This window comes from Leopardus geoffroyi, chromosome D1 (genome assembly GCF_018350155.1).
Source record: "Leopardus geoffroyi isolate Oge1 chromosome D1, O.geoffroyi_Oge1_pat1.0, whole genome shotgun sequence".
Taxonomy (NCBI): Eukaryota; Metazoa; Chordata; class Mammalia; order Carnivora; family Felidae; genus Leopardus; species Leopardus geoffroyi.
In genome coordinates this window covers 1533053-1551621 of record NC_059329.1, presented here as the reverse complement: position 1 = coordinate 1551621, position 18569 = coordinate 1533053, and the positions used below count along the sequence as shown (strand labels likewise).

Here is an 18569-nt window from a genome sequence, read left to right as displayed (position 1 = left end):
GAAATCAAGCTAGATAGGCCAGTAAATCAGGGCCACAGTGACTGGCTAAGTGTCGGGGCTCAGGCTCTCCCGGTGAGCCCATGTTCAGAAGGCTGTGATGTAAACAGGAAATGCATCATTAGGGTGATGTCTATTACTCAGGGAGCTACGCTGCTCCTTTACACAAAACTAATTTTGTTTCTGAGTCAAAATAACACATTTTTTTCACTTGACTGTGGGTAAAATAATAAAAGGTAATGGAAGGTAACATAAAAAGACCGATAAAAATAGCAGTGAATGTTTATTGATCACTTTAAGAAACTGTATGTGCAATAAAAGTACAAAATCTACAATGCTAAATAGCTCTAAGTTCTAGTCTTAAAGTTCTAGACTTTTTTATCTTTAGAGCACTCTCCAGGGTACCAACAGCTCTGCTCATCACAGTCAGGGCTTCCAGACCCCACCATTCCTCTGCTGGCAAACCTGCTCTGGCCAGCGGCTCCCGCTGAAGCTCTTCGTCTCTCCGTGCAGCTGGTCCCAACAGAACAACAACAGGGGCGCCTGGGTGGCTCAGTCACTCAAGCATCCAACTCTTAATTTTAACTCAGGTCTTGATCTCGCAGCTCATGGGCTCGATCCCCATGTCAGGCTTTGTGCTGATGGCACAGAGCCCACTTGGGGTTCTCTTTCCCTCTCTCTGTCCCTTCCCTGCTTGTGCTCTTTCTGTCACTCTCTTGAAATAAACACAAAGGAAGGAAGGAAGGAAGGAAGGAAGGAAGGAAGGAAGGAAGGAAGGAAGGAAGGAAAGAAGGAAAGGCAAACAACAGAAACACACCTCTTTACCAAGCACAAACATGGGAGCTACCTAACAAGCATGTGCTTTCAATCACCTCATTTGTGTAATCGACATCCGATAAAATGCTGAGCCTTAACCAGGAACGGGCATGTCGCTGAACTATACGGCTAAGCGTGGGATAAGCCACGGGCCCCAACTGCAAGTTTGAAGATAATTGTGGAATGTGAAGATTACAGTTCAATATGATGCAATCCACCACTGTCTGGCACTCGCTGCACACCAGTCAGATGTCCCAGACAGTTTGCGTCCGGTGCTCCAGGGCCAAGTAATCAACAGTCGTTCCATAAATGCATTAGTTTCAGGCTTACCTAAATCATCTTATAAAACAATCATCTCATACAACACATTTTGGGAGTGTGAGAGTCAAGAAGAAATTTTAATTCCACCTCTTGAAAAAACTCATCTTACACAAGTACCTGTTGAATACTAATGTTCCAAACACTATATGGTATAAAGCCATATTTTTAATAAACAGGCTTTGCAACATATAGTAAGATGAGTATCTGATAGACAGGAAAGTTGTGATTCTAAGTCACACAGCTAGTAAATTGAGGAGCTCAGATTAATAGCCAGTCTTGTCAGCACACAGCCCGGCATGATTCGATCTCATGAACCGTGAGATAATGGCCTGAGCCAAGTCAAGAGTCGGGCACTTAACCAACTAAGCCACTCAGGTGCCCTGTTATTTTTTAAGACACAAGAGGAGTTTCCTAAATGGCCAAAGTTTACCCTACAAACCGACTAATTTATTTTTGATACAAAGTTCATACAGTTAATTCTTTTTATTTTCATAGTTGAAAAAGAATTACTTACCTCTACATTATCTGAAATTAAAACTTTATTTTTAAAAGGTACAACTTCTCCCTCTAAAGATTTCATTGCAGTTATATGTTTTGATTCTTCATCAAAGCACACGCTGTTAATACCTATAATATAAAAGAACAGTTGAAATGCACAAAGATTAAAGATATCATTATTAAACAAGACACATCATTACCACAGAATGCATAATATACACCTGATAATATGCATTACGTATGACAATTATATTAATTCCCCTATACAACAGAACGGCTTCTCCTAACCAAAAACTGACAACAACCCAAATGCCCCCAAATGCCCGCCAGCCAGTGAACGAACAGCTGACACACTCCAACACTGGAAAACTACTCCACGATGAAAAGGAACAAAACGTACCTGCAGGGACCTCCCAACCATTCTAATGAGCACAACAGGCCAGACACAAACAGGTGCATAAGAACACACACTGACTGGGCACATGTGGGCTCAGTCAGTTAAGTATCTGACTCTTGGTTTTGGCCGAGGCCATGATCTCACGGTTTGTGAGTTCGAGCCCCACATAGGGCCCCACACTGACAGTGCAGAGCCTGCTTGGGATTCTCTCTCCCTCTCTGTCTGCCCCTCCCCGACTCACATGCATGTGTGCTCTCTCAAAATAAATAAATGAACATTAAAAAAAGAAAAGAACAGGGGCGCCTGGGTGGCGCAGTCGGTTAAGCGTCCGACTTCAGCCAGGTCACGATCTCGCGGTCCGTGAGTTCGAGCCCCGCGTCGGGCTCTGGGCTGATGGCTCAGAGCCTGGAGCCTGTTTCCGATTCTGTATCTCCCTGTCTCTCTGCCCCTCCCCCGTTCATGCTCTGTCTCTCTCTGTCCCAAAAATAAATAGACGTTGAAAAAAAAAATTAAAAAAAAAAAAAGAAAAGAACAGGGGCGCCTGGGTGGCGCAGTCGGTTAAGCGTCCGACTTCAGCCAGGTCACGATCTCGCGCTCCGCGAGTTCGAGCCCCGCGTCAGGCTCTGGGCTGATGGCTCGGAGCCTGTTTCCGATTCTGTGTCTCCCTCTCTCTCTGCCCCTCCCCCGTTCATGCTCTGTCTCTCTCTGTCCCAAAAATAAATAAACGTTGAAAAAAAAAAATTAAAAAAAAAAAAAAAAAAAAAAAAAGAAAAGAACATATACTGCTAACTGCACTAACATGATACAAGAGACAAAAGAAAGAGGGAGGGCAAATGGGACTTCCCTCCCCCAGATTTGTACACTTTATCTAATAGTATACAACAAAAGCTTAAATACATTACCCAATTTTGATCTTAGGAAAAACCCTCTAAGTTATTCTTTCCAATTTAAAATAGGAAACAAGGGGCACCTTGGGGGCTCAGTCGGTTGAGCGTCCGACTTCAGCTCAGGTCATGATCTCACGGTTCGTGGGTTTGAGCCCCACGTTGGGCTCTGTGCTGGCAGCTCAGAGCCTGGAGCCTGCTTCAGATTCTGTGTCTCCCTCTCTTTCTGCCCCTCCTCCGCTCACGCTCTGTCTCTCTCTCTCTCAAAAATTAATAAACATTTTAGAAAAATGACAGTAAGAGATGACACTGAGAGAGCGGAGGCAGAGTTTGGATGCAAGCCTGCTGATGCCAAGAGCTCTCTCCAAGCCTCCCACAGCCCAAATCACAGCTGAGATAAAGGACCTGAAAGCTTCACACATACACTGGTGAGTAAATGCTTCTGTGAAGCACCAGAAACTCAATACATTAGGTTTCCACAGCTCTGCCCTCCCTGGGGCAACTGCTCTGCTCTGCGCTTGCAGCGCGAAAGTGGCTCTGGACCACGACGGGCATGGCCGTGTTCCAACGAAACTCTACTTTCAACTACCCGGCGGTGAGGGTGTCTGGGCGGCTCAGTCGGTTGGGCGTCCGACTTCGGCTCAGGTGATGATCTCATGGTGCATGGGTTCGAGCCTCGCGTCAGGCTCTCTGCGGTCAGCGTAGAGCTTGAAGCCTGCTTCAGATCCTCTGCCCCCCACTCGAAAAGTAAGTAAACGTTACAAATAATAGAATAAAATAATAAAATAAAATAAAATAAACCAGGCTGTGAGCCGGATTTGGCTTGTGGGCCTGTAGTTCACTGATACCTAATCAGAAGCGAAGATCACGATGAAAGTTTTTTCTTGTTATTTTGAAAAACACAGCTCTCTTCCCACAAATGGAATGCTTTGAGAAAATAATCATTATTTCTTTGGCAGACCTTCAGTATTCAATAACCCGCCTACAGTGACAACACTGCTGGAGCCCAGGGTCCCATCACCGTGTGCCTGTCACCAGGTAACCTCACCGAGTCCCACAGCTTAACCACTGCCAGTGCACAGTGGACCCCCGACTGTCCACCCCCGTCCCAGACCTCTCTGCTCTCAGGAACCGCCTTCTGGGTGCCTCCACCTGGACGTCAGGCAGGAAACCTTCAGCTGGACAATGAAGAGGCACGTTCCCCATCACTCCCAGGCCTCCGCACGGCCAATTCCTTCTGCCCTCACACCTTTCTTCCAGCTAAGACCGACGCCTTCTTCAGATCCACCCTTAGATGTCAGCGTTGAGATGCCGCAGACGTGAGCGACGGGTCCCACAGACGAGCCATGACAGCACATACCTGTCGGCCGCAGCCACGGCCATCGATCGGCCAACTCGTGAGGCTGCCTGTCCCACCAAGATATAAATCCCTCCCGAGGGCAGGACAGGCATTTTATTCAGTAGTCTACGTCAGAGCCTAACATTATGCCTGGAAGGTACGTGAAACGCAGGACCTGTTGAAGGAGTGTTGGCTCTTACCGGCGAACAGCTTTCTGAGGTGAGACTGAATCACTGACGGGCTAGTAGACTGGCCCAGGATCTCCAACAGGTCATCGTCACCGATGAAATAAAACCTTGGAAACGTTGAGCGTTTTTCCTGATAACAACAAAAAGAATAGCCTTATCTTTTCAAATAACTAATAAAGTACTTTACAACTTGTTACATAAATATTTTTAAAGAACATGCCTCTAAAAATTCATTCAATGATTTCTGACATCTTTGAAGTTGATCGAGTATGGTTAGCAGCGAATTTCTGATTCCTGCGTGAGTCGTTAATGTTGTGACTCTATTGTCTTTCTTGATGTCACTCATTATCGATCTACAGAAGAAAAAAGAGTTATTTTTACCTCCATTTTAACAGTTTTTGACTGAAAGAGAAATATTGAGACATTTATTTTTTATCTACTTAAAATAAAATAGAGGTATCGCTACTATAAAAGCAAAACACCACTGTGTTTCTTCTAAGGAATAATGGCAAAAATTAGTAATGTCCCGTTACCATTTTTTAATTATTTTTTCTCCTGTAAGGAAGCTCTACGTCCAACATGGGGCTCGAACTCGTGACCCGGAGACCAAGAGTTGCATGCTCCACTGAATGAGCCCACCAGGTGCCCTCCATTACCATTCTTAACCTCCCATGTTGCAAATTCGCTTATTTCGCTCATTCTCTGAACAAATATTTAGCCCCATCTCATAAAGATAATGGTCCAGCGAGAAAGATATTAAATATTTTCTCAAATTATTTAAATAAAATATTGATATATACTAATGAGGAAAAGTACAAGGTATTTTAAAGCAGCTAACGGGGCAATCCCTAATCCACAGCTTCTGTGAGAAAGTGATTGAGGCTGAGTCTGCATGGTGAATAGAAAGAAGACATCAGTGAGCAAGAGGGGAGCACCTTCTGGCAAAGATCCTGGGAAGGGCTCGGAATGTCCGAGCAAGTCAAGGCTGGCGTCCCCAAAGCGAACAGAGAACGCACAAGAGAAGGCTGCGGAAATGGACAAAGAGAGGCTATGCTCTATCCTCAGAACAACAGGAAACCTCTCCACACGTTTACTAAAGAATTCAAGGAAACGGGCCACAACAAGTCACCAGCACAAGACCACTCTGGCGGTCACACACGAGGCTCACTGCTGAGGATGAGCACAAACCCAAGTGAGGCCACGGACCCAGGGAGTGACGACAAAAGTAGCTCAGAATAAAGGCAAACCAGGAGAGACATAAAGACATGAAGGAGGTCAGAATCAACAAATGCAGTGACCTACTGGATTTGGAGGTACAGGGGGAGGTCAAATACCCCTATGATTCCACTCTGAGCAGTCAGTTATCGAGAAAGACACAGGGAAGAGGACCTGAGCTAAAGGGATAAGCTTGTGAACCTGCTTTTGGCACAGTGAGGGTGTCCACACCACTGGGGCTCAGGAGAGAAGGAGGGCTCGACGGGTGGACAAGGACGGAGGAGGGGATGAGACCGCCCATGGAGCGTGACACAGTGACAGGAGACCCGGCACCGAAAACCCGCCAGAGTGTCCACAGCTGGATGTTCAGAGAGGCCTGAGGACTAGGAACTAGAAGGGGACCCGGACGGACGGCCAGAAAACCACCTGCAGTACGCCAAAAGCCAAGGGAAAAAACTCTCCAACAAGAAATGCTCGATGCTTTTAAATACTTGTCAGGGATGAAGTAAAATGAGGCGTGAAAAATGCCCATCAAATTTACAACAGGAGAATAATGTGTTACTTTTGGCAACAGTAGCTACATATTAGTACTATTATGATTCCTCTCCTACTGTAGTAACATTACTGTTAGTATCAGGTCACGAGGTAAAGACAGAGGTCAGATCAACACGGTTCAAGAAGCAAATGGCTGAATGAGAGAAAACAGCCCTTACAAGGATCCAAAAGAGAAAGAGGTTGAAGACCCAGGTGACACTCATAACATAAAAGTAATCGGCTCGTGTTAAGCACCTCCCAACACGAATAAAAAGCTGCTGCATGTGTCTCTGCCCCACGTAGCCGTGCTCACCGAAAATCTTCATCAACCCTGCTGAAGCGTGTCTGCTCTTTCGGCAATGCTCCACGGCCAAATATGGGCTCCAAATACACCCACTTCCTCTGAATATGGTTTAAATTCTGCAGGTATTCATCTAATTCTGCAAGTTTTCTTTCCCAAATGGACACTTTATCTTCAAATCCCTTATAATAAGGAGAATCCTTTAAGGACTGAAGAAGACATCTATTATCTCCAACTTGATTTACGATGTCTTTCCAGTCTTTAATCAGCTTGATAGTTCGACTCTGGCTGTCTTCATAATCAATCAATGTAAATACCGCTCCAACTCCCCAAAGATCAAGTTCACGTAAAGCTTCTCTGATCGTAACTTCACCTTGTGCCCGACTGTTTAAATCCTATTTAACATAAAATATTCATATTTATTATTTGCACATTAATTTTATAAATAAACCATACAATATTTATTTTATAACACAATATGTTTTTATTTGGCTTTTCACAATAAAGGAAAAAATAAGTGAATATATTTTACATGTTATCCATGAGAATTAATCACTAGCTAATGTATCAGGAGATATCAGATACAAAGTATCCAATCTCACATAGTCAAAGTATGATATTAAAGATCTGCCATAAGCTTTTTACTTCTAAAAAAAGAAAAATCAAGAATCCATTGCAAAACACAAAAACAGGCTTCTTTAAAATTCTGCAGCCCTCAACAATGATACTGTAACTTAAATTTAACTTCTGAGGCAGCTGAAGTGGTTAGTAACCATCTTCTACAGCAACTGTACTTTATGATCTCACAATTACCTAACAGGCTCCAGGGTTCTGAACAAACACAAAGGTGAACATATTGAATAGGAAAAAAACAATGTGACATCAAGAGTCCTTTTATTTTTACATCAAACGGGCAGATCACAACACACAGAGTCTGCCACTTAAGACGGCCGAAGGCGGTACCATTTCTCCTTGTACCACAGACCTTTCCTAAACCTGATTTGCAAACTGGTTCTTGGTTTAGCTCTCTGGATTTTGCTATCTCTTAGCTTGTATTTATAATATACCCCATGATTTTAAATGTATTTTATATAAAATGATTTGTATGGGCGCCTGGGTGGCGCAGTCGGTTAAGCGTCCGACTTCAGCCAGGTCACGATCTCGCGCTCCGTGAGTTCGAGCCCCGCGTCGGGCTCTGGGCTGATGGCTCAGAGCCTGGAGCCTGTTTCCGATTCTGTGTCTCCCTCTCTCTCTGCCCCTCTCCCGTTCATGCTCTGTCTCTCTCTGTCCCAAAAATAAACAAACATTGAAAAAAAAAATTTTTTTTAATAAATAAATAAATAAAAATGATTTGTATTTGTTTGCTTTTCGATTAAAGCTGACTCCCTTCTTTTTTTCAAAAAACAAATTTTTTTTCATGTTTATTTTTGAGACAGACATGGCATGAGTGGGGGAGGGGCAGAGAGAGGGAGACACAGAATCTGAAGCAGCCTCAGGCTCTGAGCTATCAGCACAGAGCCCGATGTGGAGCTCAAATCCACGAACTGTGAGATCATGACCTGAGCCAAAGTCGGACGCTCACCCGACTGAGCCACCCAGGCGCCCCAAAGCTGACTCCCTTCTTAAACCAAGATTACTTTTTTTTATTTCGTATTGTCTTCTTTCTCTCAAGGAAGGGGTTTACGCTGCTTCTATACTCCTATACAGACTCAGATGTATTACTAAAGAAAGAATAATGGACTAGCACAACATTGTCATTATATTAAGAGAAAAAAAAATTTTTTGCTGTTTTTTTTTTTTTTTACATAAAACACAAAGCAAAACCATCTGTTAACAAAGGTCATATTCATGAGATATTTATACAAGTGATTCTTACTTTAAGCTCTGAAGCTTTGGCAACAATTGTATCAGCTACTCTGAGCAGGTCACCAAACATTAATTTCTCCAGGCTAGTCCCCCGAGGAAGGCCAAGCAGACGAAAAAGGTCAAGCCAGTGATCTGGAGAAAGACACTCCCCTCTCACGTATTTCAAGATAGGAATTACGGTCTGTTAAAAGAGAAAAAGACACACGTACACACAAGAATATATGTCAAAATGCAAACTGTTATTTCCTTTAATGATTAGTTATAAAATTTTAATTATTCTATTATCTTATTTAACAAACTCGAAATCAAATTCTCAAACAGAATTGTGTATGATTTTTTATTAAACACTACTGTGGATACATTCAAACTTCCTGTTGTAGCTTGACAGATTTGAAGACATGACCTAAAATGTTTCTATCTTTATTATTTTAGGAAATAACCTATATCCTAAATATGCTAAATGACTCAGATCCTAAACTGCTCTAAGAGGTATAAACACTCCAATTTTTAACTTTAACCATAAATTTCTTAGTTCTAACTTTTCAAAAGAGTAGCAGAAAGATCAATAATTTCTATGGTTTACTCCATACCTCCTATTTTGTTCATGTAACGGAGTCACTGAAAATCAGAAACTAAAAGTACAGCTCACTCAGCTGCATAAAAGACACGTGAAAGGTGCAAACCTCATTCTAAAATAGTAAAGTAAAACTATCTTACTTTGTATTTGTCAACTTCTGATTGTAATTTCACCGTCATAACCGAATGTTCTTCAACTTTTCTTAATCTGTCATGCCAATTCATCAAAAATTCTTCAAACAGATATGTCTTAGTCCTGTAAGAGACCAGGAATATACCTCAAAATGTACCTCCCAAAAAACACTACCAAATTATAAGAATCTAAATAGTGTTTATGAATCAAACCGAAAAGTAATCCAATCTTCATTGGCCATTTCCTCAAGCCTCTGCTGAAACTCTTCATAAAGGGCCCAAATTTGTGCACAGCTCTCAATGTCCTTGGAGATGCTATCTGCTAAAGACAAGCTGGGCTCTTCTAGGCCAAAATGATGGCAATCATCACTATGGAAACAAAGAGTGAAATATCATTAGATTTTAAAAAACTGTCAAATATCACTAAGTTTATTTAACTGCATTCCCTGTGTGTGTGTGTGTGTGTGTGTGTGTGTGCATATTTGATAGTGAAGGTAGACAGTGGGGGACTGCATAAGGATTTTACTTTAACTACTTAAGTATAACCTCTTTTAAATTCATAAATATGTATTTCTCCAAAGAAGTCAAAGTGGAATTGATAACATCTGTATTTTGTCCGTCATACGTCATAAATGATAATAATGTAAAGATTCAAAATGACATGTATCATGGACTGATAAAAGATCACATTAATATTAATACCCAAGGGTTAGATTCTAGAATATAAGACACCCTTCATCTAATTGGTACTAAACCCTTCACTCACCCATGAAGACCACTATCTCATGGAAGCATTTACCTAAGAGACAACACCTGAAACACTGCTTACTTAACCTTAATACTTGTAACATAAAGCAACAGGTTTTTTCCTTGGAAACCTCATATTATTGTTGTAGGTTCATTTTTCTTCTCAGGGTCTCTGAAAGCAATTTTCCATTAATTTTATAGGCCTCATTTTTAAATACAATGAAATCACAGAAACCAAGTATTCCAACTCCCAATGTAACTTCTAAGTAAACTTAATTTTCTGTTCTGTTTCTAAGCCTAACCAGAAATTTGCTTCCTTTAACGTCCTTATAGACTCCACCCACAACTCCTAAGAAAGTAGTAGCATGAGCACTTAGAATTATCATTTTTAAAACTTCAGAAGTTTATATAGAAAAACATTAAGACAAACAGATACAAGAAAGCCTCTGGCCTAATACAGAGAAATATAAATCAAAATGTCTACTATCCATTTTAAAGAAAAAACATACACCAGCTTTTTCCTTATGACTTCAAGATCATCAAATTCAATCTTTTTCTCTTTTATTGACTTGGCGCTTTTATCAAGAGTACTTTGTGGGCCAGTTTCAATAATATCGTCACCAGGCTTTAGTTGGTCCCAACGAGCTTTAAATTTTTCCAATTCTTGGTAATAGATCTGAAGACGCGACTGAACGTTCCCTTTCATCACTTCGATCTATGAGCCAAAAGAGTTTATGTAATTCAGTTTATAGTAAAATCTCACTTTATTTTCACATTTCTAGGTAGAGGTGAAAAACCACCAAAACAAATTTTTCAAAAAATTGTTTTCAATTACTGACTTCAAGTACAATAAAATTTTGATGTCAAAAACATGGAATCAGACTATAAATATTCAGTAACAAGAGATATACTGCCTGCATCATCATTAAAAACTCATTTGTGTCAGGGGCACCTGGGTGGCTCAGTTGGTTGAGCGTCCAAGTTCGACTCAGGTCATGATCCCACAATCCGTGAGTTCGAGCCCCCCATCGGGCTCTGTGCTGATAGCTTGGAGCCTGGAGCCTGCTTCAGATTTGGTCTCCTTCTCTCTCTGCCCCTTCCCATGCTCTCTCTCGCTCACTCTCTCTCACTCTCTCCCTCAAAAAACAAATAAAACATTAAAAAAAAAAAAACTCATTCATGTCATCAGCAGCATCCACCACAATTATCAGCAAAGTTGATGTGATAAGACACGTTTGGCCAATGACCACCAGCTGTGCCACACCAGCAGGGAGCTGCATAACCGAGGAGGCGTGTCCCAGTGTCCATGCAGAAGAGTACAACAGGTGTGTTTAACTATCAGGTGTCCCCTCAAAAGTCACCATACATAGCAGGCAAACATATTCACTCATAAGGAAGACCGAAAATACAATTACCTGAATTCTCCATATGGTAGGAAATAAAGACAAAGTACGGGAAATGATCGTTTAAATAAAGTGTTTCGGGGCGCCTGGGTGGCGCAGTCGGTTAAGCGTCCGACTTCAGCCAGGTCACGATCTCGCGCTCCGTGAGTTCGAGCCCCGCGTCAGGCTCTGGGCTGATGGCTCAGAGCCTGGAGCCTGTTTCCGATTCTGTGTCTCCCTCTCTCTCTGCCCCTCCCCTGTTCATGCTCTGTCTCTCTCTGTCCCAAAAATAAATAAACGTTGAAAAAAAAAAAAATTAAATAAAGTGTTTCACGGTATGGAAATACTGAGGGAGGCAATTTCATCCACAATATAAAATTCCTACCTCCCTGAGCTCCAATGGAATAAAGATAAGCCAGAATCTTCAGTGAGAAAAAAATCAAGTTTCCATGTTAACACAATGACTAAAAGGTTCTTACCTGATCTTTAATCATAAGTTGGTGACTTTCCATCATCAACTCAAATTTATCCCACTTAGCCTTCAGATTGCTAATTGTTTCCAAACCTCCACCTGCCACAGTTCGTAAAAGTCTGTTTTTATCTTCAGCTTCTTGGAATAAGGGCAAAATCTAAAGGTTGAAGAAATAACAACATAAAAAACAACCTATTTAATCAAATTTCTTGAAAGATTCCATTTATTTTAGGGGTGTCTGGGTGGCTCAGTCGGTTAAGCGTCCGACTCTTGATTTCAGCTCAGGTCATGGACTCACAGTTCATTGGTTGGAGCCCATGCATCAGGCTCTATGCTGACAGCAAGAATCTGCTTGGGATTCTCTCTCTTCTTTTCTCCCTCCCTCTCTCTCTCAAAATAAATAAATAAACTTAAAAAAAAAAAAAAAGTAAGTGGCGCCTGGGTGGCTCAGTTGGTTAAGCATCTGACTGCGGCTCAGGTCATGATCTCATGGATTGTGAGTTCCAGCCCTGCCTCAGGTGAGCATGGCCCCCCATCGGGTGAGCCCCACTTTTCTCTCTCCCTTGCTCTCTGCCCCTCGCTAACCTGTACACTCTCTCTCTCCAAAAAATTAAAATAAAAAATAAGTAAAATTTTTAAAAAAGATTCTATTCTAACCTGTTCTTGCTTTTTTAAAGATCAAGGTTTCTGTTCTAAACAATTTGTTAAATTCCTGGATGTGAAGTTCCTAATACTTACTTATTACTGTATACAAACTCAACTATGGCACTCTACCAAAGAGGTTAAAAGGATCCTAAAGATGGTCACAAGGACTGAAGGAACCTGTGAGTCTGTAAAGACAATGCTCTAACTATTCCAGGTGAAGTTCTTATTAGAAATCTTCCACTCACAGGGAACTGTTAGAAGGAGGCTTCTCAAAGAATGAAGATTAGGGATTAGGTAAGAACAGAAATTAACTATTCCAGGAACAGAAGGAACAGTCACAAAGAAAGTATTTAAGAAAAGGACAACGGAGAAAGTGAAACTGAGTCATGATGTACTAGGAAGGCCAGAGAAGGCAGAAACGAAGAGTCAGGTTGTGGTTTCCACACGTGGACAGAACCCAGATTAGCCTGAGAAGTCAGTACAACAGAGTCCCGGGCGGGGCCCTCCTGTCCTCCCCAGACATCACGGCCCGATTCCGTATGGCCCCTGCTGCTTCAAACCCAGCAGCGTGACTGCCCCGCACCCACGGGTTGGCCCCAGCCCCTGACTGTGGCTCGAGTGACAGGGACTCTTCCTACCACCGCTGCCACTTCCCGCCTCGCGGGCGGAACAGCACAGCGTCTCTGTTTCTCCTCCTAGTTTCTACGAGGGTACCTTTTCTGTCTCTCCTCTCGCTTCACTCACAGGGTCCTCTGCCAACTCCTCTGACATCCCCACAGTAAATGCTGGGATGTCCTACCCTGCTCTGCACCCTCCATGGTCCGCCATCAACCACATGGTCTCATCCAATCCCCTGGCTTCACAGTTCATGCATGGAGAGATGACTTTTAAATTTATATCCAATTAATGAACATAGTCTCCACTCTGAAGTCCCTACTCCTCACTCAATTTCCGTCTGACGTCCCAACCCCCCACCACTTCCAGTCTCCAGACACCTTCCCCCTCCAGCCACCCACATTCCCAGGAAATGCTACCATCGGCTTTCCAGGGGCCCAAGCCCAGCAGCTCGGACACACATTTACTACTCTCTCTCTAACCCTCGCTGTGGAATGCGCCACAAAAGCATACGATTTCACCTCTCAGCGAGCTTTATCATATGAAGTCTATGACGCAGGAAGGACACATCAAAGTTTCTCTTGTGATTTGAGTTATGTCTCTTGCTGCTTCTAAACTTAGTTAAAACCATCCATAATATAATAACTCCATATGCAAGTGTGTGTGTACGTGTGTGAACGTGTGTATTCCTAATTCAGCTCAAACCGCACCCTTCAGGTTACAACCCCGGAGGGAACAGCATGAATTACTAAGTTTAGTGTGACTCAGATGTGCCACATCCTAGCAGACTGTACCTACTCCTGAATATTAACTCTCACTCAGACTGTTTCACTGCACCAACACAGCACCAGAGTCCAACCATGAGCTCAGCGATTGGGCCAGATTATGTGGACTTCCTTACAGTACTGAAATTATATGATCTTTCTCAACGGTCACATGAAATTACCTGATTGAAACATTCCAGTCCAATAAAAATCAATCGATAACTTTACTTGGCGATGCTCACCTCTGGTTTCCGCTGTTGGAGCCTACTATATTGCAAATTTGCATCGCCAATCTCTTCCACAGACTGGGGCATAACTGTTAAGACGTCCATAGCCTCGGTTACAAATGCATCAATTTCATGTAAGTGAGCTGAACAGGTAACAGTGACATGGAATGTTATTATCACTAAAAATATTTCGCTGCATCATTTTAAAATCAAAGAGCATTGGAAGTACTCACCATATGGCATACGTTAAATCTTAAATTATTATTTGCTCACACGACAGAATTTTAAAATACAGAATAAGCAAAGAAATGCGCCATACAAGTTTAGTTGTTTTATGTTATACCTCAAAATTTTGACAAAGTTAAAATGTACTCATTCTTAGTATATTTTACTCAAAATTGGTAACCTTTCCCATCCTTTAGCTAATATGCTAAAGCATCCCAGTTTCATGGAAAAAGACACAGTGCAGAATTTTGGAAAATCTTAGTAACTGAAAAGATGAGAAGAAATACATGATGGCAGAACCGCCTACCTTCCTCAGTACTACAGGCACCAAACTGATACTGGCGCATATTGTAAACAGCAAAACCGCCTCCACTTTTAGACTCTTAAGAGTTGGGCATGGGCTTCCCCACGTTATGAAAATTGCCATTTGAAGCACATTTCATTTCATGATACTTTCCAGCTTGGTCGATTTTAATCACTGGGATTCACATTTCATAAGTATCAAAGTACATGCCTTTGTATAAAACATTAAGTTAAAATGAAAATTAAAACGCGTCTTTACCCTGGATGCACTTCTTCAAGGAAAGAACAAGCGTATCAAATAACTTCTGGATGAGATCATCAATCACAGTCTTCACGGGGTTACAATTAATATTTAAACAATCTACCTTGACCGCACTGAAAAATGCCAAATGACAGAGTTTGACATGAGAAAGACTTATTAGAGGGAAAGAACCTCATTATAATGATTTTATATAATACATTTCAAAATAGCTCAAAAAGTATTATTGAAATCTCTAAGCACATTCAGATTTCATTTAGTAAAATGTTTTCCACGTACTATCAAGAAGTTTTCATGAAACAATGATTGTGTTACAATACTAAAGTTTTTTATCACCCAGTGTATTATTTTTTTTAAAAGGACAGCACATTAAAAACTCCTAGAGTGTCAACATGAATATACGTAAACATTTACACACCCTGTATCTGTCACAGCATTTAATGTACTTATTTAAATATTTATTACAGAAATTCGCTATTCTGCTAAGTACAAACAACAGTGAGAAGGGACAGAAAAGACAGAAGGCAAATAGAGACTGTTAAGGCACTAAGACAACAACACGCCATCATTTTCTACCTATCAAATTAACAAAAATGTAATGAATTGCTAATTCATGTCTTCAGTTGTGTGGGCAAAGAGAACTCTCAGAAATTCGGATCAGAGCAGAAGACCATGCGGCTTTCACGGGGAGCAAGTGAGCCATGAACACCAGGCCACTTGTCTTAACTAACTTCACCTTGAGAATTTATCCCAAGGAAATTTTCAGAGCAGATGCCAATATTTTATATACAAGTATCTTCTTCAAAGCATTAATTATAATAGTGAAAAATTAGGAAAAATTTGAATACAAAAATGGCTAATTATATATCCACACAATTAAAAAATCACATTTTTGAGGGCTAATAACAGGACAAAATACTAAAGATTAGTGTTAAATAAAAATACCAGGATATAGTAGGATCCAAATTTTTCAGTATATGTACTAATATGTCCATAACATGAAACATTAAGAAGAGTTTCCACACTCTAAAAAATTTATGAAACATTGTTTTAACTCAGAAAAAAAGGCATATACTGTTAAGAATATTAATTCTTTGCACAATATCCTTAATGCAAATTGTCATATTCTAAACAGACGTTGCACCAGACTTGCTCATCAGAAAAAATCTCATATTTATCTTAAATTCACAAAATTTTTAAAAAGCCTGGAAATTAAAAACCTACTAATCCTTTTGGAAACACAGAGCCAGGTGACATTTTACAAAGTAAATTCCAGAGTTAAATACTCACTTTTATTATAAAAATCTTATTCTCTTAAAGATTTATTTATTCTCAATCACCCACTGACTACAGTGGTTTTAACTCCAGTTCTTAACCAGTACGACAGACCAATTTACTTAAACATGAAATTTTATACAATTTTTGAAATTCTGACATATAAAATGTCGAGATTTCTAATATTTGATAAAGATACATTCTTTTAAGGGCACCTGGAAGGCTCAGTCAGTCAGTCACTCAAGTGACTCAGTGGGATTGAGCCCTGCATCAGGCTCTGCGCTGACAGAGCCTGCTTGGGATTCCCTCTCTTTCCCTTTCTCTCTGCCCCTCCCCTGCTCATGCTCATGCTCTCTCAAAAAAAACCAAAAAACAAAAAATTAAAAAAATTTTAAAACAGATGATTTTAATAAACACTAAAATTAATTATGCCATATTTTGCTAATGAATTAGCATCAACACATGGTCTGATTACAGCAGTTTTACTCACCGACTATAGAATCCTGGGGACAGACCAACATTCCCCTTTCATTTGAAAATACTGGTAGCATGAAAATGAGGCTCCCTGGCACAAAAACAGACACATAGACCAATGGAATAGAATAGAAACCCCAGAACTAGACCCACAAACGTATGGCCAACTCATCTTTGACAAAGCAGGAAAGAATATCCAATGGAAAAAAAGACAGTCTCTTTAACAAATGGCGCTGGGAGAACTGGACAGCAACATGCAGAAGGTTGAAACTAGACCACTTTCTCACACCATTCACAAAAATAAACTCAAAATGGATAAAGGACCTGAATGTGAGACAGGAAACCATCAAAACCCTAGAGGAGAAAGCAGGAAAAGACCTCTCTGACCTCAGCCGCAGCAATTTCTTACTTGACACATCCCCAAAGGCAAGGGAATGAAAAGCAAAAATGAACTACTGGGACCTCATGAAGATAAAAAGCTTCTGCACAGCAAAGGAAACAACCAACAAAACTAAAAGGCAACCAACGGAATGGGAAAAGATATTTGCAAATGACATATCAGACAAAGGGCTAGTATCCAAAATCTATAAAGAGCTCACCAAACTCCACACCCGAAAAACAAATAACCCAGTGAAGAAATGGGCAGAAAACATGAATAGACACTTCTCTAAAGAAGACATCCGGATGGCCAACAGGCACATGAAAAGATGCTCAACGTCGCTCCTCATCAGGGAAATACAAATCAAAACCACACTCAGATACCACCTCACGCCAGTCAGAGTGGCCAAAATGAACAAACCAGGAGACTATAGATGTTGGAGAGGATGTGGAGAAACAGGAACCATCTTTCACTGTTGGTGGGAATGCAAACTGGGGCAGCCACTCTGGAAAACAGTGTGGAGGTTCCTCAAAAAATTAAAAATAGACCTACCCTATGACCCAGCAGTAGCACTGCTAGGAATTTACCCAAGGGATCCAGGAGTGCTGACACATAGGGGCACTTGTACCCCAGTGTTTATAGCAGCACTCTCAACAATAGCCAAATTATGGAAAGAGCCTAAATGTCCATCAACTGATGAATGGATAAAGAAATTGTGGTTTATATACACAATGGAGTGCTATAGGGCAATGAGAAAGAACGAAATATGGCCCTTTGTAGCAACGTGGACGGAACTGGAAGAGTGTGATGCTAAGTGAAATAAGCCATACAGAGAAAGACAGATACCATATGTGTTCACTCTTATGTGGATCCTGAGAAACTTAACAGAAACCCATGGGGGAGGGGAAGGAAAAAAAAAAAAAAAGAGGTTAGAGTGGGAGACAGCCAAAGCATAAGAGACTCTTAGAAACTGAGAACAAACTGAGGGTTGATGGGGGGGTAGGAGGGAGGTGAGGGTGGGTGATGGGTATTGAGGAGGGCACCTTTTGGGATGAGCACTGGGTGTTGTATGGAAACCAATTTGACAATAAATTTCATATACTGAAAAAAAATATTTAGAATAAAGCCTATCTAAAATATAAAAAAAAAAGAAAAGAAAAGAAAATAAGGCTCCCTTCGGCCACAAATAAAATGGGATAGCCCTAGATAGGCTACCCCCAAATTATGGAGCCTCCACGTGGAGGCTGCTTGGGATTCTGTCCCTCCCTCTGCCCCTCTCCCCTACTGGCACTCTCATTCTCTCAACAACAACAACAAAATTAAAAAAACAAAAAACCAAAGACCGTATCCAATGGAGAAGAGAAACCTTGTACCCAAACATTACAAAAGCACTCTCTTCCCTACTTCCAACCAACATTAATGGTATATCATCATCTAACTCCTCTGACCTCAAACCCACAGGACATTTGTCTCTTTTCTGTTCCTCATCCCTCATCTTCCTCCAAAATTAAGACCTCTTAATACCTCATACTGTTTCATATTTCATAATATTTCCTCTTCCCCATTTGGAGTACCAACAACTTAATTCAATTAATTACTGCTGGTTTTCTGGGTGATGACAAAGCTCCCTTCCTCCATGGTCTCTTTCTCACACCATACAACTCTCTCGTTCCAGACTAACACCCCTAATGTGCGGGTACTGATACCTTTTGGACGAGAAATCAAGAGCTAACCACTC

The 18569-nt window shown here is 41.2% G+C and overlaps 1 protein-coding gene across 15 annotated transcripts in view; it reads right to left on the bottom strand.

The window, feature by feature from the left end:
* DYNC2H1 (dynein cytoplasmic 2 heavy chain 1) overlaps positions 1-18569 on the bottom strand; it is a 347379-nt gene that overhangs the window by 291878 nt on the left and 36932 nt on the right. For all 15 annotated transcript variants that reach the window (XM_045486606.1, XM_045486612.1, XM_045486608.1 and 12 more), the window contains exons 19-29: positions 14704-14819; positions 13932-14059; positions 11673-11822; positions 10321-10526; positions 9278-9433; positions 9074-9188; positions 8367-8537; positions 6503-6885; positions 4661-4793; positions 4453-4570; positions 1649-1761 (exon numbers count right to left, since the gene is read on the bottom strand). In XM_045486606.1, the coding sequence (XP_045342562.1) occupies positions 1649-1761; positions 4453-4570; positions 4661-4793; positions 6503-6885; positions 8367-8537; positions 9074-9188; positions 9278-9433; positions 10321-10526; positions 11673-11822; positions 13932-14059; positions 14704-14819 (1789 nt within the window). The remainder of the gene's footprint in view (positions 1-1648; positions 1762-4452; positions 4571-4660; positions 4794-6502; positions 6886-8366; positions 8538-9073; positions 9189-9277; positions 9434-10320; positions 10527-11672; positions 11823-13931; positions 14060-14703; positions 14820-18569) is intronic.